The sequence below is a fragment of the Trichomycterus rosablanca genome, chromosome 16 (assembly GCF_030014385.1).
Source record: "Trichomycterus rosablanca isolate fTriRos1 chromosome 16, fTriRos1.hap1, whole genome shotgun sequence".
Lineage (NCBI taxonomy): Eukaryota > Metazoa > Chordata > Actinopteri > Siluriformes > Trichomycteridae > Trichomycterus > Trichomycterus rosablanca.
The window spans coordinates 2,292,660-2,306,801 of record NC_086003.1 but is presented as its reverse complement, the minus strand read 5'-3'; the positions used below and the strand labels follow the sequence as shown (position 1 = coordinate 2,306,801).

Genomic DNA, 14,142 nt, shown 5'->3' with positions numbered 1-14,142 from the left:
CGGCTCGGCGAACACGGGTCATAAATAAAGCTGAATTACACGATGCGCAGCGTTCCAACACCTGCCTGAACAAACACATAGATCCACACGGACAGGAACGTACGCCGAGTTTCTCCCGAACCTGATTGATGGCTGGAGGAGCGAAGCGTCCTGGGTAAAATATTAGCCGTCGCGTGAAGACAAACAGACCGAGGCGCGTAGGTTTTACTTCTGGGGGAATTTGTGCCTCTTATAGGATACAAACCCTAAATATCGCTGTTTTAATCCCTAGATGAATTTTACATCTTAAAATTGGTCCCGATTATTGAAAAGCGATGTTTCTTATGACGGTTGTGTGTACACTATGTGGCTAAAAGTATTTGGACACCTGACCATAAGCTTGTTCTATCCTATTTCAAAAACAAATGCTATTATAATATGAGATCTTTCAGCTCTTTTAAAAAGGCTTCTCACAAGCCTTTGACATATGTCTGTGGGAATTTGTGCCCATTCAGCTAAAGATTGAGCACTGATGGTTGATGTTCGAGTATATTCCAGATCTGTTCGGTGGGGCTGAGGTCAGGGCTCTGTACAGGACACTGGAGCTGGTGTCGGTGTGTCAGCACAAATTCCCACAGACACATTGCAAAAATGTTATAGCTTTCATAGAAACGAGGAGAACATTATAGCCACAACATATTGATGCCCGTGGTTTTGAAATAAGAAGTCTGGTGGCACGGTGGCTCGTTGGGTAGTACTGTCACCTCACAGCAATAAGGTCCTGGATTCGATTCCCAGGTGGAGCGTTCCAGGTCCCATCTGTGTGGAGTTTGGAGATTGTCCATGACTGAACTGATAAATCTTGTGTAAGCACTAACTGTCCTGTCATTAATCTAACCAATGTGTAAAACATGGCATTAAAATCCTAATAAATGAACAAAAATAAGAAGTCTAATATGATTATGGTGAGGTGGCACCATTAATCTAACCAATGTGTAAAACATGGCATTAAAATCCTAATAAATGAACAAAAATAAGAAGTCTAATATGATTATGGTGAGGTGGCACATAATCATATTAGATTATGTGCCACCTTATTGCTGTGTTGTAGACAGACCCGCAGGGGTAAAAAAAAATATATATTATTGACTAAAATGCTAAATGTGTTTGCTCGGTTTCGTGTTTACCAGTAGAGAAGCTCGCCGTTCCCGTTTCATCCTCACGCTCTCCCCGCCGCCGCTCGGCCGCCGTGGAATCCACAGTTTGTGGTGGAAGGCGCTCTGTCCTCATTCGACACCCTCCTCCCTGGTTGCGTAACGGTCTGGCCGGTGGCTGCAGTACGTGAGATTGCATTATTGTGTTTGTACGACGGGCCAAGGGAAGCCGGCCAGACAGAACAAACAACGGTGAGGTCATCCGAGTCCTGGTTCTGTGTGTGTGTGTGGGTGTGTGTGGGTGTGGGTGTGTGTGGATGTGAAAGTACAGCCGTGAGTAAGCTTATTTTTCAGCGTGTTTTGCTGTGTGTGTGTGTGTGTGTGTGTGTGTGTGTGTGTGTTACGTTAAATGACTCTGGCTTTGATTACATGCACAGTCTCTAAGCTCAGACTGTTCCTGGGTCACTTGGCTATATCCGCCCGAACGTTCGGAGACGCCGTGACGCCGTGCCCTCGGAGCCTACTCTCGATACAGTGTGACCCTGTCGTGACCCGTGGGTGTAGCAGCGCCGGCGGAATAGCGGAGCCAGTCGTGTTCTGCTTTTCCCTGATATCATGTCTGATATTGAGCGCCGCGGTCACTTCCGGTAGATCTCGCTGTATTATTTAATTCCATTGTTCATTCACGAAGTCCAGAACCGGGACGCCGGGACGTGATTGGGCAGATTTGGTCCTGGTTTTGTGGCTGTGCTTTCTTCTATACAAAAATAGATTTGCGCACCCAGGTGGCACAGCGGGATGATCACAGTGCTTGCACACCAGTGCCGAGACTCAGCTGGGCGCCATCTAGCGGGCATAATTGGTCACCGTGTCTGCTAGGGCGGGACGACCGGACCCTGTGTGGGTGGGGTCTTCAAACGTTGTGCAAGGACCCTGATTAGCAGATAGAGGCGCCTGTGCAGAATGCGCAGGGGTCGGAGAAGGCGTGAGCACTAAATATACCCTCCTCAAATGTAATCAGGGATCCACCTGCAGCGCAAAACAAACTGACTACACTAAATCAGAGGGAAATGGAAGAAAATGTATCAATAAATAGAAAAAAAATTTACCCAATCACTTTTAGTCATTGATTATTTTAGAATCCACACTTATGATTCAGATCTACTTTAGGCTTTTGTTTATTGATGATTGATTATTGTTGTCCTGCACAGAACCCTGACCTCAGCCCCACACGTTCACTCATCTTTTGTCTAATTGTGCACAAATTCCCACAGATGTATGTCAAACTCTGTTTGTTGCTGTTGTTCTGGCTAAAGTGATCACATAGACGTAGACGTTTTAATACTCTGTCCAACAAGCTCATGGTCAGGTGTCCAAATACTTTTGGCTCTAATACATTCACACCCTGTGCTCCGTCTCTCGCCTGCCCACCTCACACGTTACGCTGTCTGTAATCTTCTCCAAGGCCGAACAGTAGCTGAATGATTATTGGAGCTCCGGCGCTTCTGATGCGAGGCAGACCCGAGTCTGATCGATCACACCTCATCAATTATGACCGAATGACCTCCAGCGGACAGAACGTACCGGTCAAGGTCTGTGGGAGTTCAAACAGACTTCTGAGCAGCTCTGCCGTGGCGAGGAGAGTAAATTCTGTCCTCTAGGTGGGGCTAAAGAGACACGATGTTTTCTGTATTGTGGAGAGAAAGATGTCTGACTGAAACAGGCTGGGCTGGCTGTACAGTGGGCAGCATGGCGGGGCTCCAGGTCCTTTCTGTATGGTTTGCATGTTCTCCACGTGTATGTGTGGGTTTCCTCCTGGAGCTCCGGTTTCCTCCCACGGTACAAAGACGTACAAGTGAGGTGAATTGGAGACACTAAATTGTCCATGACTGTGTTTGCTATTAAACTGGAACTGATGAATCTTGTGTAAGCAGTAATTACCTGTCTTGTCATGAATGGAACCAAAGTATGTAAAACATGACGTTAAAATCCTAACAAATCCATTTCCGATTGTCGCCAGCAAGCTTCGGTGCAGTCCTCATATTTAGTGGTGGCTCAAGGGTTAAGGAACTGGACTAGTAATCAGAAGGTTGCCAGTTCAAGCACCACCGTCGCCAATTTGCCACTGTTGGGTCCCTTAGTATTGTCTTTTGTAAATATTATAAATCACTTTAGATAGAAGTGTCTGTTAAATCCCATAAATGTAAAATGCAGGACTGACTGAAGGGCATTAAAGCTGCTAATACTAAGCCAGTTGTAGCCTAGTGGTTAAAGTACTGGACTAGCAATTAAAAGGTTGCCAGTTCAAGCACCACCGTCACCAGTTTGGGCCCCTGAGTATTGTCTTCCATGAATAAATACCATAAATGTAAAATCAGGACTGAATGAAGGACATTAAAGCAGTTGTAGCCTAGTGGTTAAGGTACTGGACTAGTAATCAGAAGGGTTGCCAGTTCACCAGTATTGTCTTTCATGAATATGTAAATGTAATACTACTACTGTAAAGTACATATGATACATTATATACCTACTTGTTAACCAGCTTTTTAATTTAATAAAACCTTCATGCTTAAACTTTTGAGATATCTGGAATGAAGTCTTTATGTGGTAAACAGACCCAACTGGATTCACAGTTCCATCACTGATATGACGAGCTTCATTTCAAGGCTTTTAGGAGCCAAAGGAAGAAGGTGCTGATGTCAGATATGGACGTCAAGCAACTAAATGTTTACATTCGCCTCGTGACGGCCCTTGACTTCCCGCTTCCAGCTGACGGTGTGACTTCCTGAGCCTGTGCTTCAGTAAATCATTCTGGCCTGCAGCAGTCTGTTCAGTTATGCTTTACGAGTATTATTTATGATATTATTTTCTTTATCGGAGTAATAATTTGCTTTGAGAATCCTTTTGTTGGACGTTTACAATTATTGGTTTAGTGTACAGTGGAATAAACACAAACACTTTTTTGTGTTTGTGTTTGTGCTGAGAAATGTTGTTGTGTAATATTTACCATGTTCTCTCATTTTATTTGGAACCTGATTCATCTATGTACTGTTTCTGTGTGTGTGTGTGTGTGTGTGTGTGTGTGTGTGTGTGTGTGTGTGTGTGTGTTTTAGGTGGATTATGGAGTGTGTTCACGTTGGGAGGAGCCGGGAACAAACCCGCGGTGGAGCAGGAACAGAACCCGCTGCCGCTGTCCAACCAGAGCCTGCTGTTACTCCTCGTCCTGGTCAACCTGACAGACGGACCGGACTGGCCGAACCCCTACAAGCAAGCCATCACCTGCTTCAAAAATACCCAAGGTGCTCTAGCGCGTGTTAAAATGATTGTGTTAGCTTATACTTTATTAAATAAGTGCTGAAAATCAGTGGTTCATATGATCACTCTGAATTCTGTGAGGGTTTTTCCACCAGTTTGGACTGCACCAGTTGTTCCAGCGCTCAACAATACCATTGTTAACTTCAGCATGAAAGAAGTGCTCTTTTGTTTTGCTTTTTTTTGGCCTGGTCATTGGGAGGTGCCACTGGACGTCTGGTATCCGCTGTGGCGACCCCTTAATACGGGAGCAGCCAAAACAGAAATAAATTCAGACAGAATGATAAACTAAACATTGTTGAAGTCGGTCTTTCAGATAAACAATATGGGCAAAAGTATTTGGACACGTGATTATGAGCTAATTAAACATAGTGATCTCTATGTGATCATTTTACTTTGCTATGAAGGCTGTTCACAAGACTTTGAAGTGTGTGTATGTGTGGGAATTTGTGCCCATTCGGCCAAAATATGACAGCATTTGTATGGCTGGGCCCTGACGTTGGTCAAGAAAGCCTCAGCTGATGTTCCGGTTCATTCCAGAGCTGTTGAGTGGAACAGCGTCCCATTAACTTCACCATTTTCCCTTTCAAATGCTTCTAATCATGTCATTTTAAACCAGTAAACTATTCATTTGTTGACCTAAGGAAAGAGATCTATTCCTGTATTTACTCTGTATGGCCAAAAGTGTTTGGACACCTGACCATGAGCTTGCTGAGCATCTTATTCCAAAAACAAATGTTAATAAAACAGAGCGACGTCCGAGTGATCGTTTCAGCTTGAACAGCAGCCGCTCTTCTGCGAAGGCTTCTCACAAGACTTTGAAGTATGTCTTTGAAATATGAAGTATGAATTTGTGCCCATTCAGTCGAAAGATGACAGCATTTGTATGGCTGGGCGCTGACGTTGGTTAAAAAAACCTCAGTTGATGTTCCAGTTCATTCCAGAGCTGGTGAGTGGAAGATGCGAAGGTCGTTGGTAATTGGTGCAGACCGTCCCATTAACTTCCCATTAACTAAACCAGTAAACCATTATCTTGTTGACCTAGGGAAACAATTATTCCCTAGATCTATTCCTGGCCAAAAGTATTTGGACACCTGACCATGAGTTTGCTGAGCATCTTATTCCAAAAACAAATGGTAATAAAATAGTGACCTCTGTGTGATCTTGAAGTATGTCTGTGAGAATTTGTACCCATTCAGTTAAAAATGACAACATTTGTATGGCCTCAGTTGATGTTCCGGTTCATTCCAGGGGTTCAGTCATGCCGGAACAGGAAAGTGCCTTCCCTAAACTGTTGCTGCAAACTTGGAAGCATCTTATTTCCTTTATTTAGCCAAAATTGTGGCTGAAACTCACAAGCTGTGTATGTAGCGATCATTGATAGTGTATGTGTGTGTGTGTGTACGTTCCAGATACGTCGTCTATTCCATCTCCGCAGCCTCACACCTTCCAGATTAACTTTAACAGCTTGTACACAGCGCTGTGTGAGCAGCAGAGATCAGACCAGGTGACTTTACTGCTCTACACACTTCTGCATCAGAACCCCAACATGAAGACCTACATGCTGTCCAGAACCGACATGGAGAACCTGGTCAGTACGTCTCTACACACAGTTAGATTTCTGTATAAATCGGTTCCACGATTCGTAAATATTAGGAAGAAAGATTAGCTGGTGTTGTTGTCCGGTCCGTATGATATTTAGCTAATTCTGTCTGTCCTCATTTAGGTGATACCCATACTGGAGATCCTGTATCATGTGGAGGAGAGAAACTCCCACCATGTTTACATGGCCCTCATCATCCTCCTCATCCTCACAGAAGATGACACATTCAACCGTTCCATACATGAAGTGGTTAGTACACACACACTCTTAGGGCGCATTGAACGTGGTCAAAGCGACGTGAACAAAACCTAACGTGACTTATTGTAGTAAAACAGTGAGTGAGGAATGTGATTAGTGGAGGAACTTATGAGCAGTAATAATGAAGAGAAGTTTAGTGCTCCTGTCTCCTTCTTTTACTACATTAAACCACGTTAAGCGTTTTAGACTCTGGGAGAAGCTGATTCTGATTCTCACCATTTCTCAGAAGCTCGAGCTGTAACACAAGTTTAAAAGTGAAACGGGGAGGAGAATCCAGATAAACACAGATACACGTGGAGCTGTAACACTAGATCCGATGGCTATTCCACACAGATGAAGATTCGTCTTATATTCGCACTTTGATGACGTTTTACCGCACCCCTCAAGCCGAGCGCTGAACAAAGCGACAGTTTGCGCCGAGACTCACGGTTTTGTCGCTTCTCTTGTAAATGCGCCCTTACAGATAAATTTTATCTACTATATAATGTAGCCGGTACACAATCTGTGTTTTTGTGGCTTTTAGGTGGCATTTGTTCTACCACACACACACACACACACTAGTACAGTCACAAGTCCTGCGTCACATGACTACAGAACATTAATATGAAGTGATCTGCGAGTACACATGTTGTTATTGCTTTAGCTCACCTGCTTGTTTGTGTGTGTGTGTGCATTTGTACTCGATTTAACCTTGTTTTACCCCATATCGGTTTACAACAAACACAATTTGGTTGCAGGATGTCCGGAACAGGTATGTGTGTGCGTGTGTGTGTGTGTGACCTCCAGTGACATTGAATAATCCCTACTGCCGCTCCACCTGCTCTCTTTACGGCTCACTTCCACTTCATTTTCACTACACGGACATTAATCGGACGAGGGAGAGGTCAGTCACGGACAGCAGGGTGTGGCTCTCGGTGCACAATTCTGCGCTCTGTGCACGTGTAGGCCAGGGTGCTCCTTGATTGGGGGAAAAGGGAGAAAAAGCAATAAAGATTCATTCCTAGACAGTAAATTTGCATATTAGTCTTGAATACAGCACTGATCAGCAACTTTTCCGACGAATATGCAGCTTATTATGCATGTTCTCCTCCGGGAACTTCGGTTTCCTCCCACAGTCCAAATGATCCAAGAAATTTGTGTTTAATTGTAAAGTGGCTGCAGTAACCAAGCTGGGATGTTCTTAGTCTCATTGGTTTAGTATCTAAGATGACATTTAGAGCTATAAGCTTAAATTATTTAATAATTTATACTCTTATTATTGTTTGCTCAGGTTGAATTTGTCTCATTATAGTTGCTTTGAGGATCCAAAATAATTAAATGTGCAAAAACTTTTCTCACGCCGCTCTCAAAACCGTATGTTTTAGTGTTCGGCATCAATACCTACTCGGGAAACGGCACCGAGCCAGCTCGGTTATACACCGCTATGCAGAAACGAGGTTCCCTGAGACCAATTATTCGTTCAGACACACACTGACTGGTTCATTTCACAAATTTTGGCCGTTCCTGAATCCCTGGATACTGGGCTTCAGCTTACAGGGGCTTATAGGTAAAAAAAATCTCAGTCATACAAGTCATTAAAATGAAATGCAGGCGGCTTAATGATTTTTTTTTACCCTCTTTTGCATGTAGGTCAGATTTTCTGGGGTTAATTGATCGAGAGCAGATTCGAACGCTCTTGATCTAAATGTTTCAGCGTCCACTGTGAGCTTCTGACCTCAGCTTGTCATTACAGGAGAGCAAAAGTTCCAGTGCAGAAAATCTGATTCATTCTCTCACTTAACAAAAGAGAGTCAAAAGTTTACATACACCCATCAGACATGTTACGTAGGGTAACAGGGTTTCTACTTTTTTGTCCGCAAATTCATCCCACTTGATTGTTTCGGGTCTTCAATGAAAATTTGACACAATGACAACGTGAGTAAACACATTTTTTGCTCTGCTCTCAGATATAAGGGTTGCCACAGCAGTCCTTGTACCAGACTTGGCACTGTTTTTACACCAGATGCCCTTCTTGGCGCAACCCATCTATGCTTATCCGGGCTTGGGACCAGCACTTAGCGCACACTGACAAGTGCACCTCCCAATGGCTAGACTTTTAGCCAGTCCATCGGGTCCAAGCACACCAGACTGGCCGATAGCACCAGGTCTCAGCAGTCTCATACTTGCATACTGCTGCGCCACCGAGCACCCCATGAGTGAACACTAAATACATTTTTGGCATTTAGCAGAAGCTTCTTCCAAAGCGACTTCATGTACTTTCATTAGGGGTTGGGTGGCACGGTGGCTCAGTGGGCAGCACTGTCGCCTCATAGCAAGGAGGTCCTGGGTTCGATCCCCAGGTGGGGCGGTCCGGGTCCTTTTTGTTTGGAGTTTGCATGTTCTCCCCGTGTCCGCGTGGGTTTACTCCGGGTGCTCCGGTTCCCTCCCACAGTCCAAAGACGTGCAGGTGAGGTAAATTGGAGACACTGAATTGTCCACGACTGTGTTTGATATAACCTTGTGAACTGATGAATCTTGTGTAATGAGTAACTACCGTTCCTGTCATGAATGTAACCAAAGTGTAAAACATGACGTTAAAATCCTAAGAAACAAACAAACAAACATTAAGGGTTGAGGACCTTGCTCAAGGGCACAACAGCCACAACTTGGCAGTGGTGGGGCTTGAACCAGCGACCTTTTGAGTTCTAGTCCAATACCTTAACCACTAGGCTACAACTGTCTCTATACGATAATACGATTTCTAAATACGATACGATACGAATTCTAAATATTTATTCATAGAGAAAAAAGTTGATGAGCTCTGACCCTCCCTCAGTTTCCCTGTGTGTGTGTGTGTGTGTGTGTGTGTGTGTGTGTGTGTGTGTGTGTGTGTTTCAGTCACAGGAACAGAACAGGAGCAGAAATCATTGCACTGTCCCGACTTCAGCTGTGTATTAAAATGCTTCCTCTGTCTCTTTGTGTCCTTGTGTCAGATATTAAAGAACATAACCTGGTACACGGAGCGGGCATTAACTGAGATTTCACTGGGCAGCCTGTTAATCCTGGTGGTGATCCGTACCATCCAGTTCAACATGACCAGGACCAGGGTAAGACTCCTCCACCCACGTCCTCACAGTCTGTGCAAATCAGACTTTTTATTTGATGTATTTAAGAGTTCAGCGCAGATCATTCGTGTGTCGTCGTTCCTGTTTCAGGATAAGTACCTGCACACGAACTGCCTGGCGGCCCTGGCCAACATGTCGGCCCAGTTCCGGTGCCTCCACCAGTACGCGGCTCAGCGCATCATCAGGTGTGTACGCGGCTCTCAGTGGGTGCGTTTGTGTGTCTGTGGGATTCGGGGCAGTATCACAGATGGTGTTATCTGTTGAAAAGACGAGAATGTTCATGCATACACACTCTACACACACTCACACACTCGCATGAACGTTTTCCTCTTGTTTACCAGCCGAGCCGTATGAATATTCGTCGTGTTCCCGTTCCGAATAATGACTTTCAATCATGTTTGTGGAATTTTATTTATCCGAGATGCCCGAATTTCGGCTATTTTTCCGCTGATATACGATACCGATCCTGTTCTGACCTTCACAGTAGCCAAACAAACACCCCGCAAACAAGCCACGCCGGACAGTCGCCTCATGTGTTCATGCAGGATTTGTGTGGTGCACAGATTGAAAACTTTGGCTGCACATATTTACTTCTAGCACATCCCAAACTGTTCAGTACTTGATTAGATTCAGATCTAGTGACCGGAAAGGCCATTGAAGGACACTGAACTCCGTTATGTTCATGGAGCCTGTTTTTTTCACCTGCACCAGCTGACCCCATATAGAGAGCTGTATCGTGCACGGAGAGTCATGCACCAATATCTGTCCAGGTTCCATCGACCAGCCAGCAGAGGTCGTAATTGCACCAGTTACGAGGACTCCCCTTCAACATTCCCACCGTTCAGACGAGCCGAATCGCTGTCTGTAAAGGCGACTGACATGTTGATTGGAGAGGTCAGAAGTGAATGACCAGACACAAATTCGAATCTCAGCTCTGCTACCAGCAAGGCGTTCAGTCATGTAATGGATGCACTAATTCCAAAACGACCAGACGGCTGTATGTCTGCTGGGAGAGGCGACAGTGGTCAGGGCAGGGTTCCTTGTCGTTGCTGCAGTAATGACCTCTGCTGGCCGGTTGCGACACAGCGGTCTTTTCCTACTGCAGCCTCACATGGAGCTTACATCTACATTTGCATTTCAGGCATTTAGCAGACGCTTTTATCCAAAGCGACTTACAGTCTAAGCAATTGAAGGCTAAGGGCCTTGCTCAAGGGTCCAACAGTGACAACCTTCTGCTTACTAGTCCAGTACCTTAACCACTAGGCTACAACTGCCCAGCACTGCTCTCCGTATAAGAAGCAGCCGTCTTGCATTGTGTCCCCCCTTGAGTAGCACTGTCGCCTCACAGCTAGAAGGTCCTGGGTTCGATGCCCAGGCGGGGCGGTCCGGGTCCTTTCTGTGTGGAGTTTGCATGTTCTCCCTGTGCCTGCGTGGGTTTACTCCGGGTGCTCCGGTTTCCTCCAACAGTCCAAAGACGTGCAAGTGAGGCGAACTGGAGACACTAAATTGTCCATGACTGTTTTCGAAATGTAAACTTGTGAACTGATGAACCTTGTGTATATGAGTAACTACCGTTCCCGTCATGAATGTAACCAAAAGTGTAAAACATGACGTTACAATCCTAATAAACAAACAAACAAACATTGTGTGTCCCCACTTTACATAGTTAGAGGAGGTTTGGTGCTTGCAACAACGGTATTGTGATATTGTGAGTGTCCATTTCATTTCACATAGGGTCAGTGGTAGCTCAGTGATTAAGTAGGACTAGTAATCAGAAGGTTGCCGGTTCAAGCCCTATCAAGTTGCCGCTATTGGACCCCTGAGCAAGGCTTTTAACCCTGAATTGCGTGAGTTAAATTGTGTTGAGTCATAATTGTAAATGGCGCAAATGTAAATGAACATCAGAGCATGATGCAGCTCTAACAGCCTCCACTCTTGTGGCAGTTATAGCCTAGTGGTTAAGGTACTGGACTATTAAGCAGAAGGTCGTTGGTTCAAACCACCACTGTCAGGTTGCAACTGTTGGGCCCTTGAGCAAAACCTTTAATCCTCAGTTGCTGAGACTGTAAGTCGCTTTGGATAAAAGCATCCGCTAAATGCTGAAAATGTAAATTTCTTCTAGATGGTTTATTCACCCCGAGCGTCTCCAGCGTTTCGGTGTTTTTTTTTTTTTTTACTTTATGGATTTAGTTTTGTAACCTCTGGCTTTCCTCTCTTTTTTCCATGACCGTTTTTAAAACGCATGAAACCCCCCCAACAGTCTGTTTGTTTTTCAGCCTCTCTGTGTTACTATGCATTACTTCTCTTTCACCCATTTGCTAGCCAGATTTGCCATGATTTCATTCAAAGTGAGCGACCCAGGCCTGCGATCGGAGCGTAGCGTGCTACACCAGACGCCCTGATTTCTGTCCTCTCGCCTCTCGCTGTGTGGTGAAAGGTGATCCTGCGGTACAGCTTTAGTTCTGCATGCCGATGGATGTCACGCAGAGTGCAAAAAAAACAGCGTAATTACACTATTTTATTTCCAGCTTTGGTCTTTCTGGCCTTTCATGTCGCCCCTCTGGTTTTTTTTTCTCCATTATTTTTTTGGCCAACAAGCTGGGCATCAGATGCCGAGCTGGATCAGCAAGTCAGCGACGACGTGTTCGCTATTATGAAAGCGCCGCGATGATGATGGCAACCCGGTGTTTTCATAACTGCCCTAGCAACGACTGTAATAACTGCAGCCCGTCGCTCAGCGTTCCAGCGATCGGATCAGCACTGCTGGAGCTTAACTCATGACTGAGCCTCGCTGTACTCACTCGCTTAGCCTTGTGAAAAGTGTGAAGGTCGTCGGTAATGGTGCTGAACGTCACATTAACTTCACCATTTTCCTCTTAGATGCTTCTGATCATGTGATTTTAACCCGTAAACTATTAATTTTGTTGGCTTAAGGAGAAACACTATACGACCAAAAGTATTTGGACACCTGAGCATGAGCTTGTTGGACATCCCATTCCAAAAACAAATGGTATGAAAGTAGAGCGACCTCAGTGTGATCTGTTCAGCTAGAACAACAGCCACTCTGCTGAGAAGGCTTCTCACAAGACTTTGAAGTATGTCTGTGGGAATTTGTGCCCAAAAGATGACAGTATTTGTATGTCTGGGGGGGGGGTAAAAAAATACATTAAAAAACCCTGATATGTCCTTTTCATTTCACACAGGGCCAGTGGTAGATCACTGGTTAAGGTACTGGACTAGTAATCAGAAGGTTGCCAGTTCAAGCCCCACCAGGTTGCCGCTGTTGGACCCCTGAGCAAAGCCCTTAACCCTCAATTGCTCAGATTGTGTTTAGCACTGATGATGGTCAAGATAGCTTTGATTGCTGTTCAGGGAGTTTCATTAAGCCGAGCTTTTCTTCACGTCTTGACAGAGCTTGCTTTGTGCACAGGGGTTCAGTCGTGCTGGAACAGGAAAGGGCCTTCCCTAAACTGTTGCTGCAAAGTTGAAGTTGAAGCATAGAATTTCCTAGTTAGATGTTGTGGCTGAAATACATGAATTCAATCATTAGAACTGGTGTTCCAGTACTTTTGCCATGTAGTGCATGTGGACACATAAAATTCCTGTATATTTTAGGGGTCACTATATCAGATCTGGTCTGGATCTCATACACCAGACTTCGAATAACCTTCTTGATGCAACCCTCCTACTTTTATCCAGGCTTGGGACTAACACTGAGAGCGCACTGTTCAAGTCCACCTCCGAATGTATAGATTGTATAGATGTATAGATTGTCCAAGATCCAGGCAACACAAACGACACATCAAAACAAAACACAAAAGGAAATATACTTAGTTAATGAAGTGGCAATCTGGTCCCACTGTGGTGAAATTCATTTATTTACTTATAAGGGCGGCACGGTGGCTCGGTGGGTAGCACTGTCGCCTCACAGCAAGAAGGTCCTGGGTTCGATCCCCAGGTGGGACGGTCCAGGTCCTTTCTGTGTGGAGTTTGCATGTTCTCCCTGTGTCTGTGTGGGTTTCCTCCCACAGTCCAAAGACATGCGGTAATGGTAATTTGAGATACTTAAATTGTTCATGACTGTGTTTGATATTAAACTTGTGAACTGATGAATCTTGTGTAGCAGTAACTACCGTTCCTGTCATGAATGTAATCGAAGTGTAAAACATGATGTTATAATCCTAATAAATAATAAAATAAAATAATAATTAATCTAGACTGTTTAAGGGAATCATTAGGAGAGGTGTCCACATACTTCTGGCCATATAGTGTATTTTCAGTTGCCATGGTTATGAACATATGTATTTCTAATCCTTCTATAAGTCTTAACTCAGTCATCAAGCCCATCAAGCATTAACCCTTCGCAATAATGGATACAGGAGGGATTACCAGGTCAGCAGCGCTTGTAATAAACACAGTTACGTTTGCGTCGATGGCGTTTTCGTGTTCAGGTTGATGACTCTGGGGGCTTATAGATGCTCTTTTGACTGAATGCGCACTAATTCCCACTGACACGCTCCAAAATCTTGTTAGAAGCCTTCTCGGAAGAGTGGAGACTGTCATAGCTGCAAAGTGGTTGGTCAGGTGCCCACATAGTTTTGGCACTATAGTGTATCATGGACGTACATTCAGATGTATACAGTGTGTATACAATTACTCACTAAAGCCCATGTGTTGCTCTATTACTCCTTCTGTTAATAGAGAGGTGTTTAAAGTGCCCCCACATTGACAG

General features: G+C 44.7%; 1 protein-coding gene across 1 annotated transcript in view; it reads left to right on the top strand.

The window, feature by feature from the left end:
• dym (dymeclin) overlaps positions 1 to 14,142 on the top strand; it is a 73,407-nt gene that overhangs the window by 27,803 nt on the left and 31,462 nt on the right. Inside the window, exons 9-13 of the mRNA XM_063011032.1 lie at positions 4,247 to 4,432; positions 5,858 to 6,036; positions 6,172 to 6,297; positions 9,279 to 9,392; positions 9,501 to 9,595. Coding sequence (XP_062867102.1) covers positions 4,247 to 4,432; positions 5,858 to 6,036; positions 6,172 to 6,297; positions 9,279 to 9,392; positions 9,501 to 9,595 — 700 coding nt within the window. The remainder of the gene's footprint in view (positions 1 to 4,246; positions 4,433 to 5,857; positions 6,037 to 6,171; positions 6,298 to 9,278; positions 9,393 to 9,500; positions 9,596 to 14,142) is intronic.